Here is a 27,343-nt window from a genome sequence, read left to right as displayed (position 1 = left end):
CTTAATAAAGATTAATGAGACCTTAATAAAGATATATCATCCAATATAATGTTAAGTGAAAAAGTCACAAAGACAATATGATCTGATCTTTTTTTCATGGAAAAATGTTTATGGGAAGAAAAAAAAAGAAGCATTCATGGTGGTCACTCTTAGACAGTGAAATTATGGGTGGTTTTTATTTCCTTTTGGAAGATGTACCTATTTCTTTAATTTTCTTCAATAAAGATTTAATTCTTTTGTAATTAAAACTTTAATAAACTTTTGTTTTATACTTCAAAACAAAGCAGAAGTTACTCTTATGTGAACCAGAGGAATTGTGGATGTACAAAATTAATGTTCAAGTCTTTAATTAATTATAGCTGCTTTAAACTGGCAGTAAAATGTGAAAAATAATTCTAAATATTTATAATTATTTAAATATTTGTTGAATTAAAATAAAAAGCAAGATATGATCCCACGGAAGAGACACAGCATACCTTGGAGACTTGAAGGAAGGCTCAAGCACATGGACAGAACTGGCCTGTAGACGTCTTTGAATCCCAGAGACAATGAGCTCCCAGACAGGACCCCTGCTCCCACAAGGGCCTGCTCCCTGGCCCAGCACATGACCACACGGGAGATCCCACCTGGATTCAGATCTCCCAGCCAGCTCCAGGTACTTGTCTTTTGAGGTCCATCTCACAACAGTAACTGACAGCTTCAATGACAAATACAATCCTAATCATGATGCATGCAATGCATGGGTCTACTTCGTCCTCTTGCCAGAGGACTCTATGCTTGAATACAGTGCGGAGAGTCTGTCCTGCTGCGCCTGTGCCCCTAGCACCCAACACAGAGCCTGGCATAGACTATGGCTCAGTAAGCGTTTGTTGAATAAATGGATAAGTGAAAGGATGTAAGATGGATGAGGTGAATGAGTGAATGGATGAATAAGTGAATTCTGACCTAGAACAAGGTAGAGGCTGGATTTGTCCCAAGGGCAGGGTTAGCCAGCCAGAATCCACTCCACAGCGGGACGTGACTTGGCTGAGTGTATAACCTTACCAACGTGAGCTGTAGCCTCACATGGCCATCACACGGTAGACCTGTCCCCAAGACCAGCTGGCCCTGACCACAGACATTACTATGTGTGGGATGGGGGGGGGAGCAAGGGTCATGGTATAAAGGGGGTGGAAGGAGAAAAGTTTTCCACTCCCCAGGCTGTTGCTAGGAGAGATTAATCAAGACCAAAAAATGCCCCAAGCTGCCCACCTGGTCTTTTTCTAGAACGCAAACTCCTGGGGCAACAAGACTCCCTCCTAGGGCAGTGGGGTCCATGGGAGTCCAAGGCCTCCACATTAATCTGTGTCACTCCAGCTCTGTGACCTGCAGATCCCTCTGGCTGGGCCTCCCTTCCTCCTCCTGCCCTAGCCCCCTAGACTAGCCCTGCCGGTTTCTCTGCACTATGACCCTGCCCTGGGCCCAGCTATTCCAATTCTAAGAAGCCCCCTCTTATTAAGCAACCCAATTAGCCCCACTGACCTCGACTCTGCAGTTCTCCGAGCAGCCAGGCGTTAAATCGCAGATCCAAGAGTGGAAATTGACTTTGCGTCGAGGGTGCCTGAGGACGCTGACACCATTTGATGGAGAGCCAGTGAGGAAGCCCTCATCTGCTAGGGACAGCCTGCCAGAGCTACTCTGAATTAGAGAAGGCCTCGATTCTGTAACTTAGAAAGGCTCTGTGCATTTTACTCATTTCAAAGAAATACTGTAGCTTAAGTGATGGTCTAAAATATATCTATATGCTCAGCTCTCCCCGGCAGATCCCCTCAGGCAGGGCCTGCTCTGATTTATAACTATCACATCACCTGCTCTGAAAAGTTGCTCGAACACCAGGTCTCTCTATGCAGCCTCCTCTGGGATCCTGGCTGCACAAGTGGTGGGTGTATCTTGTGAAGAGTGACAAACCCAGCTGCTGGAGGCCTTTGCCCTTGCTGTTCCCCACTACCTAAAACAACTTCTCCCCAAAAGGTTGCTTCCTTTTTGATTTCTCAGGCCTCTGTATGAATATCATCTCAGAGGGGGTACCTTCCAGACCACCCTCTCTGATGCAGCTCACGACCCCCATCACAAGACCCCATCACAAGTGGGTGTCTCATTTATTCTCTTCTGAGGGTTTACCCCGGGCTGAAATCATGTTTATTTTCTGCTTCCCTATGTCAGTTCCCCACGGTCAGGACTGGGTCTAAGCTCACTGCTACAGCCCCTCGTCCAAGCACAGGAAATGAACATTAAATATAGGTGGAGTGAGACGGAAACTCCCTGAGGCCCACAGAACAATGAATGATCCAGGGAGACCCAGCCCCAGGGGTCAGGAAGCCAGATCCCACCTCAGTGGGACGTCAGACAAGGCACTGGACCTTAGGGCTGCGGCTTCAGTCAAGGGAGCTCTGATCCCCTCCACTCACAGGTCACCAGATAAGCCAACCCCCTCGTGAGGGGAGTGGGAAGGCAGGCTGAGTCAAATTCTCTGAGGTTATGGAAAAAGAACGTCTCACAGGAAGTGACCTACAGAGTCTATAGGAGTGGGGAAATCCCCGAATCCACTCAGAATGCGGGTCTTAGCGGTTCTAGACCAAGCAGAATCCGCATCAGGGCCTGACTATGGCCAGACTACGCCGCCCTTACTATGACCAAGACAACAATAAACTAGGATGTAAGCTTCCCAAGGCCAGGGACCCTGCTTCTTTCTGCTAAAGCCCAAAGCTTGCACCAGTGCCGGCACATAATAAGCACGTCAGTAAGTAGTTTTTAAATAACTTATTATTTGGTGCCTCCTACACAGTAAGCATTTTATATACAAAGTCCATTGATTCTTCAAATCAGCCCTACATAGCCAGGACTCCTATGACTTCCTCAGAGAGGTGAAGTAAGATGGCCAACCAGCAAGGGAGGGCAGAGCAAAGCGTTGAACCCAAGGTGTCAGACGCCAGACCCCAGCTCCCTGACTACTGGGCCGCCACACCTGCAAAGCCAAACAGTAATAATGACACCATCTACCAAGCCAGACGGGCAGGGCTCTACCACTGTGGTCTCAGTAATCCTTTCAACAGCCCTCTACGCTACACAGAGAAGGCAATCATGGCCCCAAAGGGTGAAGTCACCTAGTGTGGCGTCTGCAGCTAACGCCTGGCAGAACTGGGATTCCAACCTAGATACCTCTCAGCTCTGAACCACAGGCTTTTGGGGTTCAGCCACAGAGCATTCCCCTGAAAGGGAGAGGCTGTCATGGAAATTAGAATAATTTACTATAAAAATCAGGATGCTCTCGAGGAAACGGCTCATAACCTGTGGCTCCTACTGTAGCAAGACAACTCAGGACCCCATTCCCCGTCAGACCAGCCTCTGATGCAGGACTCTGGCAGGTCCACTCTCTCTGGGCCTCACTTTCCCCACCTATTTAACCCCTATTTAACCAGATGACACAGCTCTCAAGCTTTAAGAATCTAAAATCTTTTCACTCATCTGAAACTAAGTAAATATTAATGTGGTATTATGTTTGTACAGCTTTCTACAGTCTATAAAACACTTTTTACATTGATTATCGCATCTATCCAACAAACCCTGTTGTTGAACTAACATCCTCACCTTACAGAGTGGGAAAGAGTGACTTAAGCGACTTAGTCAAGTCACACAGCAGGTGGGTATCAGGACCAAGATGTGAATCCTCATTCTGGTCCACTGGGCTTTCTCCTTCAGCTGGGGTGCCAGAGAGGAGGGTGGAGCCCAAGAAGGTCCCAGGGTACTGTAAGGGAAAGTGGAGGGAAAACAAGCACACCCATATAGAAAAAGAATAAGCAACACAACAGGCAGTTCATTGGAAAGGAAACACAAGTGACTCTTAACCATGAGAGAAAGACTGCAAATTAAAACTTCAAAGAGACACCAGGTTAACAAAGATCAAAAAAGTTTAATACCATGCTGTGTTGGTGAACAAGCATTTCCTATTCATTTCTGTGGGAATGCAAAACTGATGTAATTTCATGAAGGGGAATGTGGTAACATTCATCAAAATTTTAAATGCATACACCCTTTAACTGGGCAATTCCACTTGGAAGTATTTATCCTACATATCCATTCACACATGTGCAAAATAACGCTCATACAAAAATATTCACTACAGACTAATAGCAGCACTAAATTAGGAATAACCTAAATGTCCAATAGAAAACTGGTTAAGAAAACTACAGTCAAGCCAAAAAATGAAGCAGATCTTTCTTTATATACTGATATGAAATCATCTTTAAGATATAACATTAAGTGGAAAAAAAGCAAGTTGCAGGGCAATGATCTTAGCTGGCTACCATTTGAGCAAAAAATTGAGGCAAAAGTTAGACCATATATATGGTGGTTGCACAATTTTTCTCTGGAAGAACATTTTAGAAATTGGTAGCAGGGCTGCTGTGGGGATAGGAGCACAAGACTTCCATTTGTAACTTTTACAATTTTTCAAGGAGGATCATGTATTACATTTTCAAAATAAATACAAAAGCAAGTCTATTGTCTCCTTCCCATTGAACAATGCTGTATGTTGAAACCAGCATGAAAATTAACTTGCTAGGTAGCTGGATCTTCCCCGGGCCTGTTCCACATGACCCCCACCAAACCTCTTCCCCGTGGGCCGGCTCCGATAGCAGCCTCAATCACAAGGTGGATCAGTTAACACTTTAAATGGCCTGGCTGAGTAAAAGATTCTAAATCAGGAAGTCTGGGTTTAAATACCTTCTCTACCAGCACAGGTGTTTATCTTGCTCTGCACATATTAACAAACGTATATCTAAAAAGATGTGATGCACAGTGTGTGCAATAAAAGCCAAACCTCTGGGGTGATTAAATTCCGGGGCATAATGGTGATCAGTCATGTGAAATACTTGGAGATGATCAGATATTGTCCAAACTTGATATGGCCTGAGTTAAAACAGTAGTGGTCACTGTAGTGGGCCCAGGCTGGTCAAGTAATAACACTGCCTTACATCTGTTTGTGACTCTAAAACTTGCAATTAGCTTTGGAATCCATGATACATGCATTCTCACGGCAACGCAGGGATTGATCCCATTTTATGAAGAAGGAGAGAGGTCACATGGTGGGCAACATTTAAACCAGGACCTCAGTTGAAGTTCTCTGTTTCGCAAGGTCACGGGCAGAAATCAGTCCATAAAGGACCAGAAGACAGAAGTGTGCCCAAGGAGGGAAGTTTGGCTGGAGGTGGAACAGGCCAAAAAAAAGCACTGCTCTTGACTGGTTGTTTCTGGGTGTGGGATTTTTTTTTCCTTTTGCCTATTTATAGTCCCTTAAATTTCAATAAATTAACACCTGCTACTTTTATATTAATAACAAGAAAATACAATGTATATAAAAGTAAAACAGAGAATGATTTATTCAGTTGAAAGGCATTTAAATACACCAAGTTGCTAAGAGTGGTTGTTTCTTGAGGGTAAGAGATTACAGGATGGAGGTAGCCTCACTTTCTCTAACAAGTTAGCTCCTAACGTTGGAAATGTTTTAATATTTTAAAATTTTTATTAAAAATGTTTTAGATATTAATTTTAAAACAGATACATTTGTTGAAAAACCAATGAAAATATAAAATGAAAAAAAAATTTAAGGCAATAAGTATTTCTCCAAAACACCTTGGGATTAATGGTGAAATATGGAGCAATTAGACAAATGTCTGAGTTATAGAGATATAAAATTTGTGTTTTAAATTCCATCATTTTTAGCTTCCTCTATTACCCAACAAAACTGCTTTTCAATTAACTTGTTCTGTAAGGCTCAGAGCAGAGCCTCCCCTGGATGCAGGCAGATGTCATCTTCCAGGCTGAAGCAGGGCCAGGCTGCCTGCGCGCACCCACCAAGCGCACATGGACCTGCCTGTCAGTCCCTCCGTCACCTAATCCACCCGGCTGCAAAATGCAAAAGAATCCGGCAGCTGGTGAGGGCTGGAGGGAGTTGGGTAGCTCTGGTGTTGAATTGCCTGTTGGCCACATGGTACGGTAAGTGTGGTCGCTCTTTTTCCACTTGCTGTGAGCTTTCTTTAAATAATTGCAGACCTTGTGGTTGAGCCAGCAGGATCTAAGCGTGAAAGGCACCAGAGACCAGGGCCCAAGAATGGCCATCCTGAGCCTCACAGAGCACCCACAGCCAAGTGTGCAGACCCCCGGGGTATCTCAGAATTCACTGACACCTTCCCTCCCTTCTTAAAATATTTTTTAACGAAAACAGAGAGGAAAGCGAAAAGGCAGTTTTACAGATAAAAGAATGATTCAAGATAGATAAAACAGTACTGTGGAAAAAAAGGAAGAAATCAATTTTAGATGTAATCTATCAGTGGAGGATTTTGAATAATTTGCTCCTTTAAAAAAATCTGGCCCAAAGTTCCTGATTTTCACCCAATCTTTCCACCCCCATGAGTGACTTATCCAAATGTTCCGTGATTCACTGGGGAGGTTGGAAATTGGGGATTCTCTTGCCTGGAGTTCCTCCTCCACCTTCTCCTCTTTCCAAACCCACGCGTTTAAGGCACATGATCCCATGACAAATTTCTTCCAACTTGCAGTTCAAAGAAAAGTCAACACCTGTCACCAGCAAAGGGGACACAACCAGGGGAGTTAAGGACCTGCCACTGGCTTTGCCCGCTGGATGGAGGGAAATCATGTTGCCCATCTGAGATGTGACCATCTCCCAGCTCCAGGCGTCTCCAGTAACCAACCTTCTCCCTCTCTATCCAGTACCTGGCAGTTCTGCCTCAAACAGAATTTACAAAACAAGACAGCCCCTGCGACAGAAAAAGGATAAGTCACAGCATGGCAGAGATGGCGAAACTCAAGCCCAGAGAGGGGGCCAGACTTGTCCAGGTTTACACAGCAAAGAGGGATAGGCAGGACCTGAACCGAGGCCTTCTTCCAGACCGCCAGGTACAACACTCTCACCGTGGCACTCTAATCTCCAGGGCAGCTACAAAATTCTCTAAACAAGATTTTCTCTTCCCTACCTCAGACTTAGAGGAATAGATGGAAATTACACTTTACGGGGGGAGCTGCAGCTATTGCAAAATCACACAGTGGAAGGCTACTGCAGCTCCATAAAGACTGGGGATCATTGCTCCAAGGAGAATTCGAGATAATCTTCGGAACTCAGTCTAGACAAGGCACAGACATCAAAGGGCCCTAGACAAGGGCCCTTTCAAACACCTTCCCTTCTCGACCTTGCAGACCTGGGGGCCACAAATCCCACATTCCTCTCAAGTACCTGCAACAAGGACCTTATTGGGTAAGACATTTCCATATCTCTGGGCCTCAGGTTCTTTGTCTGGAAAACGGAAATGAAAATCGTCACGAGGTTGTGAAATCTGGATGTGAAATGCTATGAGAATTGCACAGTGATAAGCTAAAAGGGATAATAGTAGAGGTGAGACGAGTAATAATAATTATTATTATGGCAATAATTATCACTATCATCATTAAATTTACTGAAGGCTTCCTCTGTAAAGCTACTAGCCTTCTCCTTGTCCATCAAGTACCCAGTGGTTGTGCGGGGTCCCGCCTCACCGTGATGGAGATTGCGGCTTCACTGGGCGAAAGGACCTCGGTCAGGGCTGCAGGTGAGAAGCTGTGCCCCAGCCTTGTGCCTCCACTCCACACCTGGGGCTGCACAGACCACAGGGTGACACCACTCATTCCATCCTGCCTATGAGGCTCGGGGAAAACCTAGTCACCTCCCCACCCAAGACCTCCCCACTCCTTTAGAGAAGCCTCCTGCTGGTTCCTAGGGCTGGAAATCTTGGTGCTCCTACTTGTGATTCTTCTAGACACTTAGTTCATCCTGTATGTTCTTCCCCCTCACAGGAGTCATCCAGCCAGCTCAAACCCTCCACTGATGGGGAAAGAGCTCATGTTCACCACCCCTTGCACCTCTGTCACTCACTGCTCATTCACCAGCCACAGGACGTGCTGGGCCTTATGACAGGCTGGCCTCTCCCTAAGATGCCCTTCCCCACCGAGTCAGCCAGTCCATCCCTCAATACTACTCCTTCTGCTACACGAGCTGCCTGGACACCCCCTCTGCCCCGGTCACCCTCACGGCCACCTGCGGATCTGTTTTTCCCAAGACGGGAAGCAGGGCTTGTTCAAATCTGCAATCCTAGCTTCCTGCGCAGAGGGAGTGATTGCTGCATGGATAGGGAAAGGAAGAGGTATCAGCTGATAATCCATGATTCTGTACCTCATGAGGTCCACCAGTTTTTGCCACCCATCTGTCATCAAACCAACCAGTCACTGATTGTCACTGTGAAGGAGAATAACCACCCCCAGGCACTGCACTAAGTTCTTCAGACATTATATCATTTCAACCACTCATTGATATACTTACTATTATCCCATTTCACAGGCGAGGAAACTGAGGCCCCGGCAGATTAAGTAACATGCCCTAAGCCACTCAGCTGCTAAATGACAGATTCTGGACTCAGACCCCAATTCAGAGTTCTAGTCATAACCACTATTCTAGCTGCCTTCCACCGACCCTCAAAATCCAGACCCCAGGCTGAGTCCCTCACTGGAACCAGCTGATACCGTTCCACCTCTGCTTGTCCCACAACTGGATCCTTGAAAAATAACTGTGCGGTCACCTGAACAAAGTATTTCTTCTCATTCTGGAGTGGATTCTACATCTCCCTCCTCCCTCTCATGCGTTTGACCTCATCCTCTAGCCCACTCTGCTCTCCCCATGACTTGATGCACTAATCTGGGCCTACTTTGTCTCTAGGGAGAGAAGCTTCCGGTAAGATACCATCATTGTCCTCTAGGCTCGCCTGCTGCAGTTTCTAGCCTGAGACCACCCCCAGAGGTGGGAGATTGCCACATTCCTGCTGGGGGCTGGTCCACAAAGTGCAAGCCAGGCAGCCACTCCCTTGGCCACCAGGACAAAGAGCAAGTGCTGGAGGCCTGGGTGCTGCTGGGCAGGTGCCCGTGGTGACACCCACAAGATAGGGAGGAGCTGCTGCCCAACCCTAGGGAGCAAGTAGTGTGAGGTCACTGGGGCACTGAGGCATGACTCCTTGGGGGCAGGGCGCTGCCGGGCCCCTGGGGGCCTGTGCCTGGCTTGGTCAGCAGAGGAGCTATTCCCCCAGCCCCCTCTCACCCTCTGAGCCTCACATCCCTCATCTGAAGATTGAGGCTCTATCTCCTGGGGTTGTTGAGAGAGTTAAGTGAACTCAGCACAGTGGCCAGTACAGATTAAGGGCTCAACAAAAATTGAATTCATTCATTCAAGAAATATTCAGTGAATGCCAACCATGCATCAGGCTCTAGGCTAGCTTCTGGGGGTACAGTGGGAACCAGATAGGCAATGTCCAGTCCTGGTGGAGCTTCCTTTCCCACAGGGGCAACAGGCAATCAATGAGGTACAAACTAATAAACAAGAAAGTATCTGGGATACTTAAATGCCTTAAAGAAACGAGAACATGGTACTGTGATAGAAAGTGGACAGAGCAGGAGGATCAGGGAAGGCTTCTCTGAGGAGGGATGTCTCAGCAGATCTGGAGGAGGTGAGGGGGCTGCAAGCCATGGTTATGCCTGGGAAGAGCATTCCCGGCAGAGGCAACAGCATGTGCAAAGGCCTCACTACACTAGCTGGAAGATTACTCTTATTATCACCGGAGCCAAACCCTGTCCTCTCCATAGAAGCAGCAAATATAGCTGGGAGGACAACTCACTGGGCATCAGAAGAAGTGGGTTCTAGCTCTAAACCACCATATGGCCTGGCATGACAACCTGCACCTGCTACTCTTTAAGGGTCTGTAGGTAACCTGCATTCCCTTGGGCGCCCTCCTTTCTTCCTCTTCCAACCCACCCCCCTCTTGAAGTCATCACAATCCCCACCTCCTGAGTTGCCCTAGAAGTGTGTGTGTGCGTGTGTGTGTGTGTGCGTGTGTGTGTGTGGCTGAGGCTCGAGGACAGACAGAGGGATGAAGACAAATATCTGAAAACTGATTCACTGCAGGATCCTGTCAAATCACCCTCTGGGGCTCCACTTCCCGCTCTGTAAAATGGGAAATCTGCTCTCCTCTTGCCTATGACACGAGATTGATGTGAAGATCAAACAGAAATGCCAGATAAGGAAGCCGCCCTGCTTTACACAGGCATCATATAGGGGCCTTCTATCTGCTTCTCCGTCATTTGTATCCTGTGCTCTGGACTAAGGCAGGAAGGACAGAGAAGGGAGGGGACAACAGAGTTAATTCCAGACACTCTACAAATAGTATCTGATTGTTTAGGCCCAAAGCAGGGGTGCTATGACAGGGAGCTTTCTAAAAACATAGACGCTTAAGGGCTTGCTCTCAAAGATCCTCATTCAGTAAGTCTGGGATGGCTTCAGACGTATAATTATTATTTGTTTAAAACTACACTGATGATTCTGATATGCACTCATGGCTGAGAACGACTGATTAGTTCTACCAACTCTGGCAGGTAGAAGCTATTATTATTCCCATTTGGGAGCTGGCTAACTAGAGCACAGAGCGACTAACTCCTTGGGTCACACAGCTAATAGTCATAAAGCTAAGATCTAAACCAGACAGTCTGCTCTCATTCATCACGAGGTTACACGGTTTCTTGAAGCCACTCAGCGTTTGTCACAGGCTCTTTCTACTACTCCATGCAGCCTTGGAAACCCAAAAGACAACATCTCACCAGAGGAGACTGCACCAACTTTCAAAGAAACTTTTATGGCTAGACTAACTCCTTCTTCATCTCGCATTATCGAGAAATAATGTGTGCTCACAATAAGCAGAGTTTATATCAATAGATAACTTTGAAACTTTTCCTGCTTTTGACAGACTTCCTATTTTAGACGGTAACACCAAAATACATTTCACTTTCTTACTCCCTTGAACAGAGAAGGCTGATCAGAATATACCTTTCCTCAGAGACGACACGCTGTCTCTACCATGCATTAGCTTTGTACTTTTGTACAGTAATGTATTTAGAACAAGGGGCCTGGGCTTCCCTGGTGGCGCAGTGGTTAAGAATCCACCTGCCAATGCAGGGGACATGGGTTCAAGCCCTGGCGCGGGAAGATCCCACATGCTGCGGAGCAACTAAGCCCGTGCACCACAACTACTGAGCCCGCGAGCCACAACTAGAGCCCGTGTGCCACAACAACTGAAGCTCGCACACCTAGAGCCCGTGCTCCGCAACAAGAGAAGCCACCACAATGAGAAGCCCACGCACCGCAACGAAGAGTAGCCCCAGCTCGCCGTAAATAGAGAGAGCCCGCGCGCAATGAAGACCCAACAGAGCCAAAAATAAAAATAAATTTATATTTAAAAAATCATTAAATTACCCCTAAATAGGGGTAATTTAAAAAACAAAAAAAACAAGGCGCCTCCTCGCCCCTTCACTAAAAGGCCCCAAGTGGTTTTCAGTGCTGAGTCCACGTGTTTCTATCTCTGGTGGAACCGCACGCTTGCACGGACACATGCTAACAAAACTGGTTTGCTGCTTCTAATGTCCTGAGGCATGGACAAGACTGCCAAGCTTGTAAGAATTGTGTGTAAAGGAAGAGTGAATTGGCCCTAGGCAGGAAGGGTAAGGAGTGATCTTCTGTGGAACAGACTGAGTCTTGAGGGCATTCTGAGCAAGGAATGATGCATATGGCTTAGAGTTAATCCTTTTGGGCTGGAGAGTACAGTCCTTGGTCCCTGAGTGATCCCTCCCCCCCTTTACCTCCCTGGATTCCCTCCCCACTTGCTTCCTCCACAGTGGAGGCTAGCTTGCCCAGCCCCTCTGGAATAAGCAGCTGGGCAATGGACATGAGGCCCAGCGTAAGGTGTTGGTTTCAATCTCCCTGGAAGGCGTAGGGACATTTGACCAAATCCCTCCCTGTAGATACCCGAGACTCCTAAAGCTTTGAGCCCCTCCCGAGTTGGGCCAGAGCAACGCCCTGTAACAGACTGGATTCCTAACCTGTGGTTTAACATTCCACAAAGACCTGCCCACTGGAGGTGCGCTCTGATAGGGGTTTCTGGAGGCTCCAAAAAAATGTTTGCCTTTGATTCCTTTGTGTGCAAGGCTTATCTTGGAGATGAGGGCAGTGGGGCCCTTGCTGGGACCAGTACAATCCCCACACATACCCCTCACCCACACATTCTAGCTCCAAGCACAGAGAAGGGGCTTCTGGGGCCAGGCAAATGACTGGTGACTTTCCTGAAAGATCAAACAGCACTTGTTCATTCATTTAGTCATTCAACAAATATTTATTGGGGACCTACAGTGTGCCAGCCACTGTCCAGGCACTGGGGGATTTGATGCTGAACCAGCCTGACGAGACCCCTCTCCTTAGGGAGCTCTGGTCCTGACTGGTTACAGAAGAGAGAACAGTAGAGAATAAACACATACACAAAGGTTATCACAGGCTGGGACCAGAGTTTTGCATTTAACAAGCTCCAGGGAAGGCCAGGGATGGGGGCGAACCTGGCACACAGTGGGCCCAGAATAAATAGGTATCTACTCCCCATACAAATCTTCCCCCAAAGCAAATTCTCTTCTGCCCACCACCCCCCCCCCGCCATCTCAGTTATAGGGATGCCACTCTGAGCCCCCTGTACTGTCCCTTCTCTCCCACATCCACTCACTTCCATTGAGCCCCCCCGGCTGAGGGCAAGTTTAGATGCCTCCTTCCTGCTGTGCATCACCCCCATTCCAGTCCTTTCTATATGCTCAGCCAGATTAGTCACACTGCAGTGGTTAAGACCATGTGCTCTGAAGCCAGGCAGACCTAGGCTCAAATCCCAGCCTTTCCACTACTTGTCTGGGTGATTGGGGGTGAGTCACTGAACTTCTTATACCCTTAGTTTTCTGGTTTGTCATAGGACCAACCTCACCAGGTAGCTGAGACTCCTTTACCTGACAATGTACCTGCAGGTCCTAGCTTAGTACTTGGCACATAGTAAGTGGTCATTAAATGTTACCTATTTTCTATGGTTACTGTTATAAATAATAATACTAACAAAAACCTTTGCTGACTTCTCACCAGGACATTCAAAGCTCTCCCTTATAGCCAGATATAAACGAATCAGGGTGACAGAATAGAGTGAAGGCAGGACATGCAAATGTCTGCCATAGACTGTGGGATCACAGAGCAAAAAGGGGGCACTTCTCAGAGAAGGATTAGGGGAGGCAGCACTCAAGCTGGCCTTGAAGGATGCTGTTGGAGATTGGGAGGGGCAACAGATACCTCATGGTAGGGGCCCTAGTGGTTACCAGGTATAGGGAAGGAACTGCAGAACAGTGCCAGCACCTCAAACTGGGTAGTCAGCCTCAGTCTACCCAACTGTAAAATGGGGGTAACAGCGGGGACCACTTCATGGGGTTCCTCTGAGATTAAATGCTGTTGCTTGAAAGGGTTAGCAGTTGTTAACTGTTCTCATCACCGTCACGGTTGAAGGATATGGTTGAAGAGGAGGGCGGCCTAGGAACACCTAACATCAGGATCCACATTAAAAATAATATATTGTTCTGCTCTTGTGGCAATGGGTACAGTGTTGCATGATCAGTAGTACTGGATGAGTGGATGGACGGACGGACGGATGGATGGATGGAATGATGGATAAATGGGTAGGCATTTGAGGCCCCGAATGCCATACCAAGGAGCTTGATTCTGCAGGTCATTGAGGGTGGGCCTGCAGATGTTTTGAGCAGGGGCTGCTGGGGCCTGGGGTCACTAGCAGCATGGAGGCTGGGCCATCCTCAGTGCCAAAGAACCAGGTCAGGGCCTTCCCCAGTGTCCTGGGTACCACACTTCTCTGAGAGGAGCCTGAGACCAGAAATAAAGGCTCAAGCAGCCACGTTGCCAAGGCTGTTTGCCATGGCAACATCAGGGAGCCACTCGTGGGCCGGCTGCTGCAACTGCTCAGGGCCTGGTTTCTAACGTCTCCTCGCTCTCCCTCTGCTAAATGACTCTGTTCTGCCAGGCAAGCACAAGGAACAAACACGCGGCAGAGCCGCCGGGGAGCATCCATCTCAGCCAAGCAGGGCTCTCCCGGCTGAGTTCCCAGACAGTGGGTCCCAGACAGCTGAGTCCCTGCTATGCAGAGCCAGCCCTGGCCAAGCAGAAAGCAGCCAGGGGTCCTGTCCTGCCTCTGCTGGGTGATCTGAAGGCTTTCCCTGGTCTGTTCCCTGTCTGTTTCTTTACTTCAAGGTAAGGGCATTGAGCAAGATGGTCTCTAAGGCACTCCCAATTCCCTGAAAGCTCAAGTTTACCTTGGTGTACATAATTACCATTGTCATCTTCACAGAGGCTACCATTTATTGGGTGCTTGCTATATGTCAGGCAATGTGGCAGGCATATTTATCTTCTGCAGTTATCCTAAGAACATACTATAATTCTCCCCAATTTTGCATGAGGCAACTGGGGTCAGAGAGGTTAAGACACTTGTTCAAGGTCACACAGCTAGTAAATGGTAGAATGCTGATTTAAACCCTTGGCAGTTAAACTCCAAAGCCCAGAGCTCTTAATCACTATCTGATATTTCTTCTCCTCTCTTCAAGCAGCATCTAACTGGATTTGCTTTCCTAAAAGTTGCGTTGGAACACCTGGCTAAGGCTGGATGGGATTCCTCTTCAGTCCCCCCAGAAGTATGGGGGAAAGGAAATCATAATACTAGGAACCTCAGGGCTAAGACAGGATCAAGGACCAAGAGTTCAGTGGGAAGATAAGTAGCAAGATCTGAATTATATTTGCCTGTTTTTATTATTAACAATGGTTCCCATTTATTGGGCATTTCGAAACACTTTACAGGCATCATCTCAAATAGTCTTTCCTAAAACCCCTTAAGGTATATGTTACTAACAGTCCTATTTCCTAGATAAAAATGCTGAGGCACAAAGAAATTTTGTGCCAAAGGCCACAGGGCTTGCCCCAAGCATAGTACAATCCTAGGATTCAAAGCCCTCTCAGCCACAGAAACAAATAATTAGAGAAAACATTTGTTTTCTTTCCTAAAAGACTGAGCAGTAATTACAGGCCTTTGGCGATAATTAATCAATGACTTTGCCAATGACTCCTAAAAGTCTCTCTGGTCTCCTACTCTAACCTGAGCTGCAACTCAGGCTCTTCCCTAAGGAAAAAGCAGGTCGGGGAGCCCAGGAGTCTTGCTGCCACCATGGTCTAGCTATGTAACTTCAGACCAGGCCCCTCCTCTCAGCTCTGTCAACTCCTAACCCTGCAGCCCTGTCTCCCTCAAGGGATGGTCCTCAGCATCTAATGAGAAAACCAAGGTCAACTGCAAGGGAAGTGGGTGAGGCCTCTGGGGTTTAGGAACAGTGAGAGCAGGGAGAACGTGCAGCCTGCCCAGGGTGGTGGTGGACTGCACCCCAGGGTCCTACAGCCACCACAAAGCCCAGCCACCCTGGGCAGCAGTGTCTCTCCAAGGACTGTCACCCTGTCCCTCTCTGAGAGCCAAGACCCACCCTCCCCTCAAGTCCTGATACTGGAAAAGACCTAGTCAGAGACCTGAGCTTCCTCCAGCAAGATGGCTTCTTCTCCTGTGCCCCAGTGTCCCTTCTTCTGGGAAAGGCAGGGGTAGATCTGATGCACTCCAAGATCCCTCACAAGCTGAGGAGAGGGAGCTGCTCAAGGACCAACATTCAAATCCCAGGTTAGACACTCACTAGTTCCAAGACCCTGAATGACTTAACCTCTCTGTGTCTCAAGTTCATCACTTACAAAACGGGAGAAACAGAAGCAACCTCAGCATTACTGGAAGAAACCCATGCAACAGTACTCAAAAGTCTCTTCACAGATACACACTGAAACAGCCATAGAGGACATGTGTTCTGTGGATGGAGGAACAAGAGTGGCCCCTGGTCCAAAATGGCTGAATCTGGGTGTCGAGGGCATGGAGATTCCCTATTCCCTACCCACCACTGGCTTCTGCTGTGTATGTTCGACATTTTCCACCGTAAAATGTTTAAAATACAAAGTTCTTTGCAGAGAACCTGACACCTAATCATACAGAACATTCTTCTGCTCGAAAACTCATCTGCTTAATGGATAACCACAATGCTAGACCAGGATAAAAATTATTTTTTCTTGCCTTCCCTGAGTTGTCATCCTAGTTGTAGGGTTAAACACATACATGCAGGCAGGGACTTCCCGGGCGGTTCAGTGGTTAAAACTCTCCGAGCTCCCACTGCAGGGGGCACGAGTTCGATCCTGGTCAGGGAACTAAGATCACGCATGCCGAGCAGCCAAAAAAAAAAAAAACAAAAGCACGCAGGCACCAGTAGATAGTAAGTGGCACCCTCCACGTCAGTGGAAGAGGCAGAACAGTGTGCTTCACAGGCCTTCCAGAGCAGTCAGGTGTGACCTGGGGCTTGAAATGCGGGTAAGCTCTGAATACATTAAAATGGTGGGGATGGAGGCCTGGAGAGGACCTTTCAGGTCATTCCACAAGCGTTTTATTAGTCTGTCTCTTCTCAGGAACACATGCTCTGAAGAGGCTCATAGTGTAGCTCATTTGTTCACTCAGTGAGGATTCTGAACTGTGTTCCAGGCACTTGTCTATTCATTGTGGGAAAAAATGGTCAATGAAGTGAACAAAAGTCCTTGCCCTCATAGAGCTTAACAATCTGGAGTGATTTCCTAAACACTTAACGAGACCTATGTTAGAAGAGATGCATCTGTTATTGGGTGCTTCTATGCCACGCATTGTGTGAGGTGCTTTCAATCCATTTTGTCCTTTGATTCTCATTGACTCCTCAGAACAGCTTTATCAGGGAAGTACTATTTATCGTTATCTTTACACATGAGGAAGTGTAAGTTCAGAGAAGTCACGTGACCCACCAAAGGTCTCACGGCTAGTAAATCACAGAACCAGGACTCAAACCCAGCTAGGCTGACTTCAGAGTGCTCCCTGCCACACATGGGATGGAGTAGTGGTACCTGGAGGTGAGAAGGCGTCACCAAAATGATGGCATGGGAGCTGAATCTTGCAGGATAAATAATGGAAATAGTGGAAATGGAGACAGAGGAGACAGAAAACAGCTGCATGAGCCAACGTTTCCTGGAAGAAGATTCATGACATAGCCTGGGGCGGACCAGGATCCCAAAGGGAAAGCAGACAACTCAGGATAAAGTCAGGGGACTAACTCTCCAACTTCAAGTACCTGAAGGCCCTTGCACATGAAGCTAAACTTTGGCCTTTAATTTAAAAGTACTGGGGAGCCGTGGGTGACGTGTAAGCAAGGGAGTGACATCAGACATGTACTCTAGGAGGACAGCTCTGCCATCAAGGCTGAGGACAAGTAGGAGAGCGCAAAGTCTGGTGTGGCAAAGATCTGTTTGGTAGTAAATGCAGGAATCCAGTCGTCAATGGACAAGGACCTAGACCAGAGTCGGAGGAACAGAAACGTCGGTCCAATCCAACTGATTCCTCATCAGCTGAGTGTCCACAGGATGTATGTGAGGCATTCAACTATGTTGGAAGAGGAGAGACAGTAAACAACACTGCTCATTCTCTTCTAAATGACTTTATTTGGGTTCCCTCCACCCTTGTATCACAAGAACTATGCTTCCCTTTCCTACAGAGAAAGGATTGCCTGGGCGGGAGTTAGTTCCATCCTTGCTCTTGCCCTTCTGAAGTGTTTCAGAGAGAGAAAGATTCCAAGTTTTGTGAACAGCAGTTGGATGCTCATTTTATATACATTCGATTATTTAATTCCCAAACCTGAGAGTTAGGGCCTAATATCCCCATTTCATAGACTGAGGAACAGAGGCCTAGAGAAGCAGAGGGACTTATGAGTTCTGCCTTCTCTCTCTACAATTGGCCTTCATTTGCTCAAGGTGCTGGAAAACAACTATGAACAGAAAGAGAGTAGTCCCTGTCTTCATGGAACTTGGAGTCAAGAGGTCTAGGGACCTTGCCCACTGATCCTGGCTCTTCCACTTACTCCAAGGTAATGTAGGTAGATCGTCTTCAGCAAGTCAATGAGTTTTCTGAAACTGTAAATGCCTCATCTGTAAAATGGGAATAATAGCACCTACACTTTGTAGAATCTTTATGAGAATGAAATGTAATAATGCAAATAGAAGGCTCAGCAGAGCACACAGCACATGGAGGATGCTCAATAAATTGCATTGATGATGATGATGATGCATCATCATCATAGGAGATAGCCATTAATACTGCAGTGCTCGTATTAGGGACTCACTTCTAAGCCCAAATCCAAGCTCCCATTTGCAAGGCTGCTTCTGACTCAAACCAGTATTCCTTCTATTGTTCCAGAGACAGAAAAAAAAAAGGGTGACTCACCTTTTTTTGGCAATGATGAAGCTTCTGGCTGGCCTGCACCAGCTGGGGAGAGGAGGGCCCTAGGGTGAAGGGGAAATATAAGCCCCCAGGGCCCAGTTGCTGGGCCATTGCCTTTCCTGGGTTTCACAGGCATCCTGATCATTAGCACCAGCCAGGAAGCCCCAGTGAAAGTGAACCCTGGGCCTCTGGTAAACAAATCCAGCAAACGTGTCCCCTTCTGGGCTCAGGTGAAAAAGTTACTCCCCTGGGTCTCACACAGGTGAAGAGTAGGTAAAGGCACCCAGCAAAGGATTCACTTCAACCTGCCCCTATAGATGGCCAGAACCCTGACTTGGAAAAGAAGTTAACCCTGGCTTCAGGGGCTGTGGAGGCAGCAATACTCCAGACTTAGCAGTCAACATTAGTCAACACATCTTCCCCAATTCTCCATGTGGCATGAGCCCCTTCTGGGTGCTCGGATCCAGTCTTAGAACAATGAGGAGATAGAATACCATTTGAAAAATGGGCCAAGTTCACCAACACAACATTTCACAGAACAGAACCACAAATGGCCCATAATCATATGGGGGAAAGGTTCAGCATCACAAGTCATCAAAGAAATGCACATTAAAACAATAAGGTGACAAAATTTATTGATGAACAGACTGGTAAAAATGAAAAACAATTAAAATACCAAGAGTTATCAGGGTATGAGGAACCAGGCATTCCCACACAATGCTGGTGTGAAATTAGCACAATCTCTCTAGAAGGCAATCCAGAAATGTGTTTACCAAACGCCTGCATAGTTCCTTTGACAGAGTAATTTCATTTCTAGGAATTCAAATGAAGAAAAGACATATGCAAAGATATTCATTTCAGCATGGCTTACAAGAGCAAAAAAAAAAAATTATAAACTACTTAAATGACTAACAATAAAGGATTGATTAAATGCATTATGGTTCAACCCTTAATATTATATAACCATTAAGATATTAAGCAGAATACCTGTTGATGTGGAAAGACAGTGACAGCATATAGTTTGGAGGACAAAACAAAAGCAAGCTACAACAGTGAGATTCCAAGTTACAATTAGTATGTAAAGAATGACTCCATTTGTGTACAAAAGATATAATCCATAGGAATCAATAGGAAAAAGTCGGAAAATATATAAAAATTAAGAGTGGTTATGTTTGGGTAAGATTACATATTTTCAATTTTTTTCTTTATGCATGCCAGTATTTCCCAACAATTCTATAATTAAATATTTTTAAATGATAACAGGTTGGACTTAATGATTTAAAGTTCCTGCCAACTCTGGGGTGATGGTGGTGGTGGGATGAATTGGGAGATTGGGATTGATATATATACACTAATATGCATAAAATAGATAAGTAATAAGAACCTGCTGTATAAAAAATAAATAAATAAAATCCAAATAATTTTTTAAAATAAATAAATAAAAATAAAGTTCCTGCCAACTCTGACATTTTGGGCATCTAGGATTGATGCCCCAAGTGACTTCGAACAACCCATATTTAGTGTGGGCTTACTGTGTGGCCTTTGGAGCCTAAGTCATTGCCCGCAGCTCCAGCCCTCTGCATTCCTCTCTCCCATACTCTGCCCAGCTGTCTCCCCAGCCAGCCTGAGAGCTTCCCTTGTCTGTAATTCCTGTGCCTAGCCAAGAGCTGAGCAAAGGAGCTCAGCATGGTGACAGGTGCCACAGGGGCACAAAGAGATGAAAGGCACAACTCTAGTTCCAGAATCTTACTGGGACACAGAACGCACACACAAAGTGCTCGGTTGTATAACACAGACTAAGAAAACCAGAGGCTAGAGAAAGCAGGGCAAGCCGGGTTGGGGAGGCCTGCTAGAGCAGAGGGCCATGCAGGAATGGTGGGTGAGGGCACTGCAGGCAAGGGGCACAGCCTGAACAAAGGGAAGCCAACCCAAAGTCCTTTGGGAACATGCCCCAAACCTTTCCAAAAAACTTTCACAATCCTTGGTCTGCCTAATTTCTGAACTTTGCCCTGAATGGGTAAAAGTTAAGTGTCCTAAACAGGAGCCTTCCCTCTATCTAACCCTGGGTTAGCCACCAAAGACAAGCCTTTGGGATAAAGCCGATAAATTACCTTTTTACTCACTCTCCCCACCTCTTCCAAAGGGGGAGATGGAAGAGGGGAGGGCCAGGGAGGGTCTGGGGGGGAGGAGAGGAAGTTGCAGGAACAACAGACATCTCACATGCAAACAGTGCTCACCGCAAGCAACCGCGGGCCTTCTCTTGCGGCGCCACCAACCCCATTTGACAGATGGAGGAAAGGAGGCTCAGAGAGTTAAAATGGCTTGCTCCGGGGTCACCCAGCCAGAGAGTGGGGAAGGCGACTCCACTCAGGCCTTCTGACTCCAAGTCCAGTGCTATTTCGAGGTAACACACAGGACCTGGAGTCAGGAGCCCTGGATGGCTCTGTCACCCACTGGCTGCGTGGTCCTGTACCAGCCGCTCAGCCCTCACAGCCTCTATCCCCAACTGTAAAATGAGGAGGCACGCGATGACCCGCCCAGGTCCTCTTCCGGCTGGCTCTATGAGCCTTCTAGGGGCGGCTGCAAAGCTCCCCCTATCAATTACATTTCCCAAGTTGGGCCGGCAAAGATCACCAGAAGAGCCTCAGCCTATCACGTGGTTAAATAAAAAAAGCAAAACGTCCCGGATTAACTTTCACTGAACTGCTTCTGCTGATACCTGATTACCCAATTTTCAAGTTTCCTTAGGTGAAATATCCCTGCTGGGTAGGCACTCCGGACGGCTAAAAGGGCAAATAATTATTGGTGAGCCAAAGAACACAGAAGATGGAGTTAAACCCAAAACGGACAAGTTCTTGCTATGGGTCTCTGAACAAGTCTCTGGCTATTTCAGGCCTCCTTCATCCGCGTCTTAGTGAGAGGTTTGGAGTCACCCCCCAGACAAGTAAGAGGGCCGAGGGCAGAACTTTCCTAGCGGCAACTCGGTCCACCCCGCATCCAGTCCCCCTGGCCCCAGGCTGTCGGCTGGGGGGCTGGGGGCGCCGTGGTGGTGCCGGGGCTGGGATCCGCCTTCGGAGCAGACATGGGAGCGGGGCGAGTGACTGCGCCCAGTGACCGCCGCGGGAGCTCCACTGCAGTTTCGTCAGAGGTAAAGGTACGCGCCCGGCGCGCGCGGCGTGTGCACACAAACACACCCGCGCGCGCAGACCGTTCATCACACTCTTCCCCCGGCCTGGGGAAGCGCGATCACACGCCACCAGCCGCTTCGGCCCCTGCCCGGAACCCACCCAAGCGGGCCCGCCACCGACCACGAGGCCCCACGGCTCCCTGACGCATGAACGTCCGCAGCGGGCGAGGACCGGCTTTCTCCTGCGCGTGGCGGGCTTCCTCTCGGCGACACCCCGCCACGCCGCGCGGTTCCAGCAGCCAGCCAGGACTCGCCACCCAGAGTCCGCCAGAGCTGAACGTCTCGGCTGCTGCGTCCCCTCCAAGTCGCATCTCAAGGCAAGGAGTCAGCTAGCAAACCTCTCCCCGCCCACCCGGTCCCATGACAGCTGCTGCCGCCCAAAGACAGGCAGATATAACAAGAAGCAAAGTTTCCCTCTCTCCCCTCCCACATCCCGCCCCACCCCCGACTTCCCCCTCCCTTCCAGTGTTATGCAAAACAAGCCGGCAACGGCGCTCCGACTCCAGGTACCAAACCAGCCCTAGCGAGCCGCGCCCGGGAGCGCCCAGCAGCCCCTCTCGGAGCTCAGGCATGCGCCCGCATCCGGGGTCTCATTCTCGGCTCCGCCGCATCCCCAGCCGCCCCGCTACCCGCAGCGGGGCGGCCGTAGAAAAAGCCCTAACTATGGGGCCAAACTTTATGCTTGCAACAGGCATGCGGTGGGGAAAACTGGGGAAGGGGTTGGGGGCGCGCACGCCTTGTGTTGCCATTTTCGGTGCAGCTTATCCCAGCAGCAACCCCCCCCCCCCCCCCTGTCTCCAAGTCACCAGCTTCCTTGTCGCCCCCCCCCCCCACTCCCGGCACACCAGGGCACCCTCTCCTGTCACGCGCGTGTCTCCGGTGGGGCTCCCAGGCGCCGCCAGAGCCCGGGACGCCGCCTCGCCTTCCCTTCCCCCAGCATCGCCGAGCGCGCACCGGGGCCGCGCGCCGCAGGGGGACCCAGGCATCCCCAGACAGTCCTCCGCCCCCATCCTGCCGTGCTTTTCCCCCCGGGGGCTCTGCCGGGTAGCGAAACCAGGAAGGTTCTATCCCCGCCCGCATGTCCACGTGCCCCGCAGACCCCTATGCCTTCAGCAGGCAACTGGCAGAAGACTCCGCGCTGCTGGCGCTTTGGGGGAGCCTTGTGGGTGGGGGGCAGCAGCAGAACGCGGGGTATCCGAGACTGGAGGATCAGGGTACTCCGGGGACCGGGGCAAGCGCCTGTGCCCGGGCCACAAGTCCACGTGAAAGTACGGCGGCAAGTGCCGGGAGCCTGAGGGCGCGCCTCCCGCACCCAGAGCCAGCGTAAGGGTCCCCCACACCTTGGCGCGGCTCAACCTCCCCAAGGAAGCGTGGAACCCCCCAGCTCTGCGGGCGTGGGGGCCGGACTCCAAGCAACGAAGGCTAGACCCTCCCCAGCGGCCGTAGCGCCCCCAACGCTCCGGCACGCGCGGGGGGACCTCCAGCTCCCAGTCCCCGTAACGAAGCGCATCGCAGGGTGCACGGAAGCGGGGCTCTGCAGCCTGGAACCCCCGATCCCCCCAACACGCCCACCGCTGCCTCCCGGCCTCCGCGGCTGCGGCGGCAGCCCCCGCAGCTCAGCAGCCCTGGCTCCGGGCCCGTGGCCCCTGCTGGCCGTACCTGCGTGTCGGCGAGATAGTTGAGGAAGAAGGAAGAGAGCTCTTCGTCCAGCAGCGCGCCGCAGTCGTTCCCCGCCATCTTCCAGCCGCGGCTGCAGCGTGCGGCGGAGTCAGCGGCGAGCCGGCCGGGGGGGAGGGAGCGAGCGAGGGAGGGAGGCGGGAGGAGGGAGAGAGGCCGGCGGGAGGAGGAGGGCGGAGCTCGGGCCCCGGCTGCCGCAGGGCAGCTGGCTGCGGGGGCGGGGCCGCGCGGTGCCCGCTCGAGCAGGGGGTCGCGCCCCCACTTTCCTGCGCAACGTCTGGCGCCGCGATCCTCTCCCACTGCCCCCTGCCTGGGAGGAAAGCGCCCGTAGCCTGGTGACGGTGCCCCAGCCGGCAGTCCGATGCCTGCGCAGCAATGCGGGCAGCCCACCGCTCCTGCCAGAGCGAATCACGTTGCGTTAGCACTGGGCGGGTCCTTCGAGACAACCTGCTTCGGCACAGCTGGGGAAACTGAGGCCTGGGAAGGCAGAGGACCTCGTTTGAAGCCACAGTGCAATTCAGTGCAGGAAGACAAAGCCCAGGTCTGGCTGCCCTGGAGGCTTGAGTTTGTCATGCCGGGCTGCAGGCCAGAGAGGGAGGGATACCATAAGTCAAAGGTGGAGAAATCCGGGAAGGCTCCTCAGAGGGAGTGGCTTTTAAAAAAATCTTTTCCTTAGAAGATGCGTTGACCCATATTCCAAATGTAACCCTCTCTCTCTCTCTCTTAAGTATCCCCTCACTCCCTAATTCCCCCCACCCCCCCAAAAAAACCCCCAAAACTTCAATGACTTCTCTTACCGTGACCCACAATGCCTTGAAATGGCCAGCCTCCTGCATGCTTCCCCAGGCCCACTGGCCTCCTCCCAGTTTCTTGGGTGAACCATCTCACAACAGGGTGCTGTCCCCTGCCAGCAGACATTCATCTAGTAAACCACATCTTCACCGCATCCTTCCTTGCTGCCCCTCAGACTGTCAACCCATTCCCTCTCCCCCCACGCCCACCATCCTGGGCTCCCTTAGTTCTGCAGGCCTTTAAAACACTGGTTAACAGTTGTCATTTTACATTAGTTTCAGTGAAGATTTGATCTTGGAATCTCTTCCTACTAGACTCTAAGACCCATGAAAGCAGGGCCTGAATCTGCTTTTGCACATGCTATGTCTCCAGTGCCTGGCATATAGTAGGTTCTTAATAAATAATGTGTTAACTAAAAATCCCAGAGGATTTTGCTCCCCCATTACCACCACCACACATTGTGTAGATAAGGAAACTGCCCAGAGTCAAGGGTGCACATGGAGTGAGTGCCAGAGCCAGAACCAGAACTCGGGTCTCCTGACGCCAGCCTTGAACTCTCATCATCATGCCCTGCTGTTTGCCAGGCAGGAGATGAGGGCACCGCCTGGGTAAAGGCAGGAAGGCAGGAAGATTTAGGCCTGTTTTATTGGGCGCTCCTGCCTCCTGCTCTCCTCCCACCCTGCACTCACAAGGGCTGACCCACCCTGCCTGCCCTACCTGGGCTCCCTCCCAGCCAGAGGAGGAAACAGGGAGGGTCCACAGTACACCTGCTCAGACTTGAACACCAGGGCAAGAGCTTCCTTCTTCTGCAGCCTGAGGTTCCCAGAACCGCAGGGCATGATTTCACTCTTTGGGCTTTAGACCAGTGTGCTTTTAAGGGACAATGAATCCCAAGAGAAAGCCTAGGACTTCCCCGGCGGTCCAGTGGTTATGACTCCACGCTTCCAATGCAACAGACACGGGTTCGATCCCTGGTCAGGGAACGAAGATCCCACATGCCACGCGGCCAAAAAAAAAAAAGAGAGAGAGAGAGAGAAATCCTACATGTAACCTTGGAGCACTAGCCTGGGAGTCAGGAGTCTCAGGTTCTGGTCCAGCCCACCACATCTCATTCCAATATTGGGCAACTCAGGGAGTTAAGAGCATGGGCCCTCTAGTCAGAATGCCTGGTTTTGAACACCTGCAAGTCATTTAGTCTCAGGCCTTGGTTTCCTCATCTACACATATGGGGATCATAGAATTACTTACTTCAGGACTTCCCTGGTGGCGCAGTGGTTAAGAATCCGCCTGCCAAAAAAAAAAAAGAATCCACCTGCCAATGCAGGGGACACGGGTTCAAGCCCTGGTCGGGGAAGATCCCACATGTCGCAGAGCAACTAAGCCCGTGTGCCACAACTACTGAACCTGCGCTCTAGAGCCTGTGAGCCACAACTACTGAGCCCGCATGCCACAACTACTGAAGCCTGTGCGCCTAGAGCCCATGCTCCACAATAAGAGAAGCCACTGCAATGAGAAGCCCGCGCACCGCAACGAAGATAGCCCCTGCTCACCACAACTAGAGAAAGCCCGCACGCAGCAACGAAGACCCAATGCAGCAATAAATAAATAAATACTTTAAAAAAAAAAAAATTACTTCATAGGGAGGTTATGATGATCAAGGAGATGACACATGGAAAGTGTTTGGCACAGTACCTGACTTCATGGGGAAAATGCTAACCTCTCTGTTTCTTTGTTTCCTCATCTGTAAAAATGGGGATAAAATATTTGTCTCTCGGAGGTCCTGGCCAATGTTACTTTCCTTTCCTCCAGTGCTTACAGGTTGCTGGCTACCTTGAACTCCAATAGGTCTGGATTTGAATCCTGGTGCTCACTAACTTTGTGCCCTTGGTTATTTACTTAACCTCTCTGAGCCTCAGTTTCCTCCAGGTAGGGATCTTGTGAGGATTGAATGAAGCAATGCCTGTAAAATAAATTGCCTAGCCCTGCACCTGGCAAAGAGGAAGTGCTAATTCTCACGCTCATCGTCGTCACCACCATCACCAGTGTCATCCGCATTAGCACTAAGGACGTGAGCACTCCTAAGGCCCTGCTTTTCTGCTGTTGCCCATAGGCACCAGAGTCAGAGCCCCACAGGACTCTGTTTCCAAGAAGTGTCCCTACCAGATCCAGCCTGGCCTCTGATTGGTGTTGTGCCCCTTATAACCCAGGGGCCATTCTTGGAGGGTCCCCAAGGCCAGCCATCTCTAGCCTTGGCCTGACAGAGTGGCAGTGCCAGACAGGGCCTCCCAGGGAAGCCCTCAACAGCGCTTGCCCAATGGCTTTTGTCTTTAAAACCCTGATGTTGATAGAAAAGCCACAAATTGCCCAGCTTCAGGGCATTTCTTACTAACCCCTGTGTCCTCAGAATGGGCTTCTGGCTGGCAAGAAACTCAGGTGAAAAGGCACCTCACCTGAGATATCCAGCTTCTTTTACAAAAACACCTTATCCCAGGAATTCCCTTATCAAGGGCCAGCCACAGAGTCAACCTCATCACCTTCTCTGATCCATAAAAGCCCTCAAGAAACCTAACAGGCTAGGTGATCTTGTGCAGTTAGCTTCCCCCCTCTGAGGCTGTTTCCCTACCTGTAAAAACAAAAGGCTTGGGCTAAACCAACCTCTACTGAACACTCCAGCCCAGATATTCTGGCAGTTTATAGGTATCAACCTAAACTTAACAGCTTTTCTGTACTGTGCATGTGCCAGACACCTGAGTTTATATCATGTCAGATTGTCTTCAACAACCCTGAGTAGTGGGCAGTGTGATATCCATTTTATGACTGAGGAAACAAAAGCTTAAAAGGGGTTAAAGTGATTAGCCCAAGACCAAGCAGTTAGAGACACAGCTGAGATCTGAAGCCAGATCTGTGCATGGTCTAAGCCACAGACCCTTGAAAGGGATTGAGGAAAACCTCACACCAGCAACCCCTCCTGGGAAGCTGGAATGGTGGCACATTTCCTATTTTATGACTTTCAAGTGAAGGGCAATAATCATGCCAAACTTGGACTTCATGTGCCTCGACTCCTATCTCCTCTGCCTTTTTATTGGCCTTGCCTCTCCCGAGATTAGTGAAAGTTTGCCCTGCCCATACCCTGGGCGAAGCCCAGACCGCTCCAGGCTCCATGGAAATGGCTACAGCAAAGTGAACCTATTTGACTTGAATATTTTAGTCACTACCAACAAATCCTCAAAAGTAAAAAACATCAGTGTTTTCTCCCTTCTGATAATAGGAGAGTGCTTTACTCAGATATTACAGCCATGATTCTCAAACTCTGGAGTCATGTCAGTCACCTGGGCCCCATCAG

General features: G+C 49.4%; 1 protein-coding gene across 1 annotated transcript in view; it reads right to left on the bottom strand.

The window, feature by feature from the left end:
• PPARGC1B (PPARG coactivator 1 beta) overlaps positions 1 to 23,315 on the bottom strand; it is a 107,082-nt gene extending 83,767 nt beyond the window's left edge. The window contains exon 1 of the mRNA XM_036846488.1: positions 23,191 to 23,315. Coding sequence (XP_036702383.1) covers positions 23,191 to 23,268 — 78 coding nt within the window. The 5' untranslated portion in view covers positions 23,269 to 23,315. The remainder of the gene's footprint in view (positions 1 to 23,190) is intronic.
• Positions 23,316 to 27,343: the final 4,028 nt, after the last annotated feature.

Source organism: Balaenoptera musculus, chromosome 3, assembly GCF_009873245.2.
Source record: "Balaenoptera musculus isolate JJ_BM4_2016_0621 chromosome 3, mBalMus1.pri.v3, whole genome shotgun sequence".
In the NCBI taxonomy this organism is placed as follows: Eukaryota; Metazoa; Chordata; class Mammalia; order Artiodactyla; family Balaenopteridae; genus Balaenoptera; species Balaenoptera musculus.
Note: the sequence above shows the minus strand (reverse complement) of the source record. Positions and strands in the feature narration are given on the sequence as shown.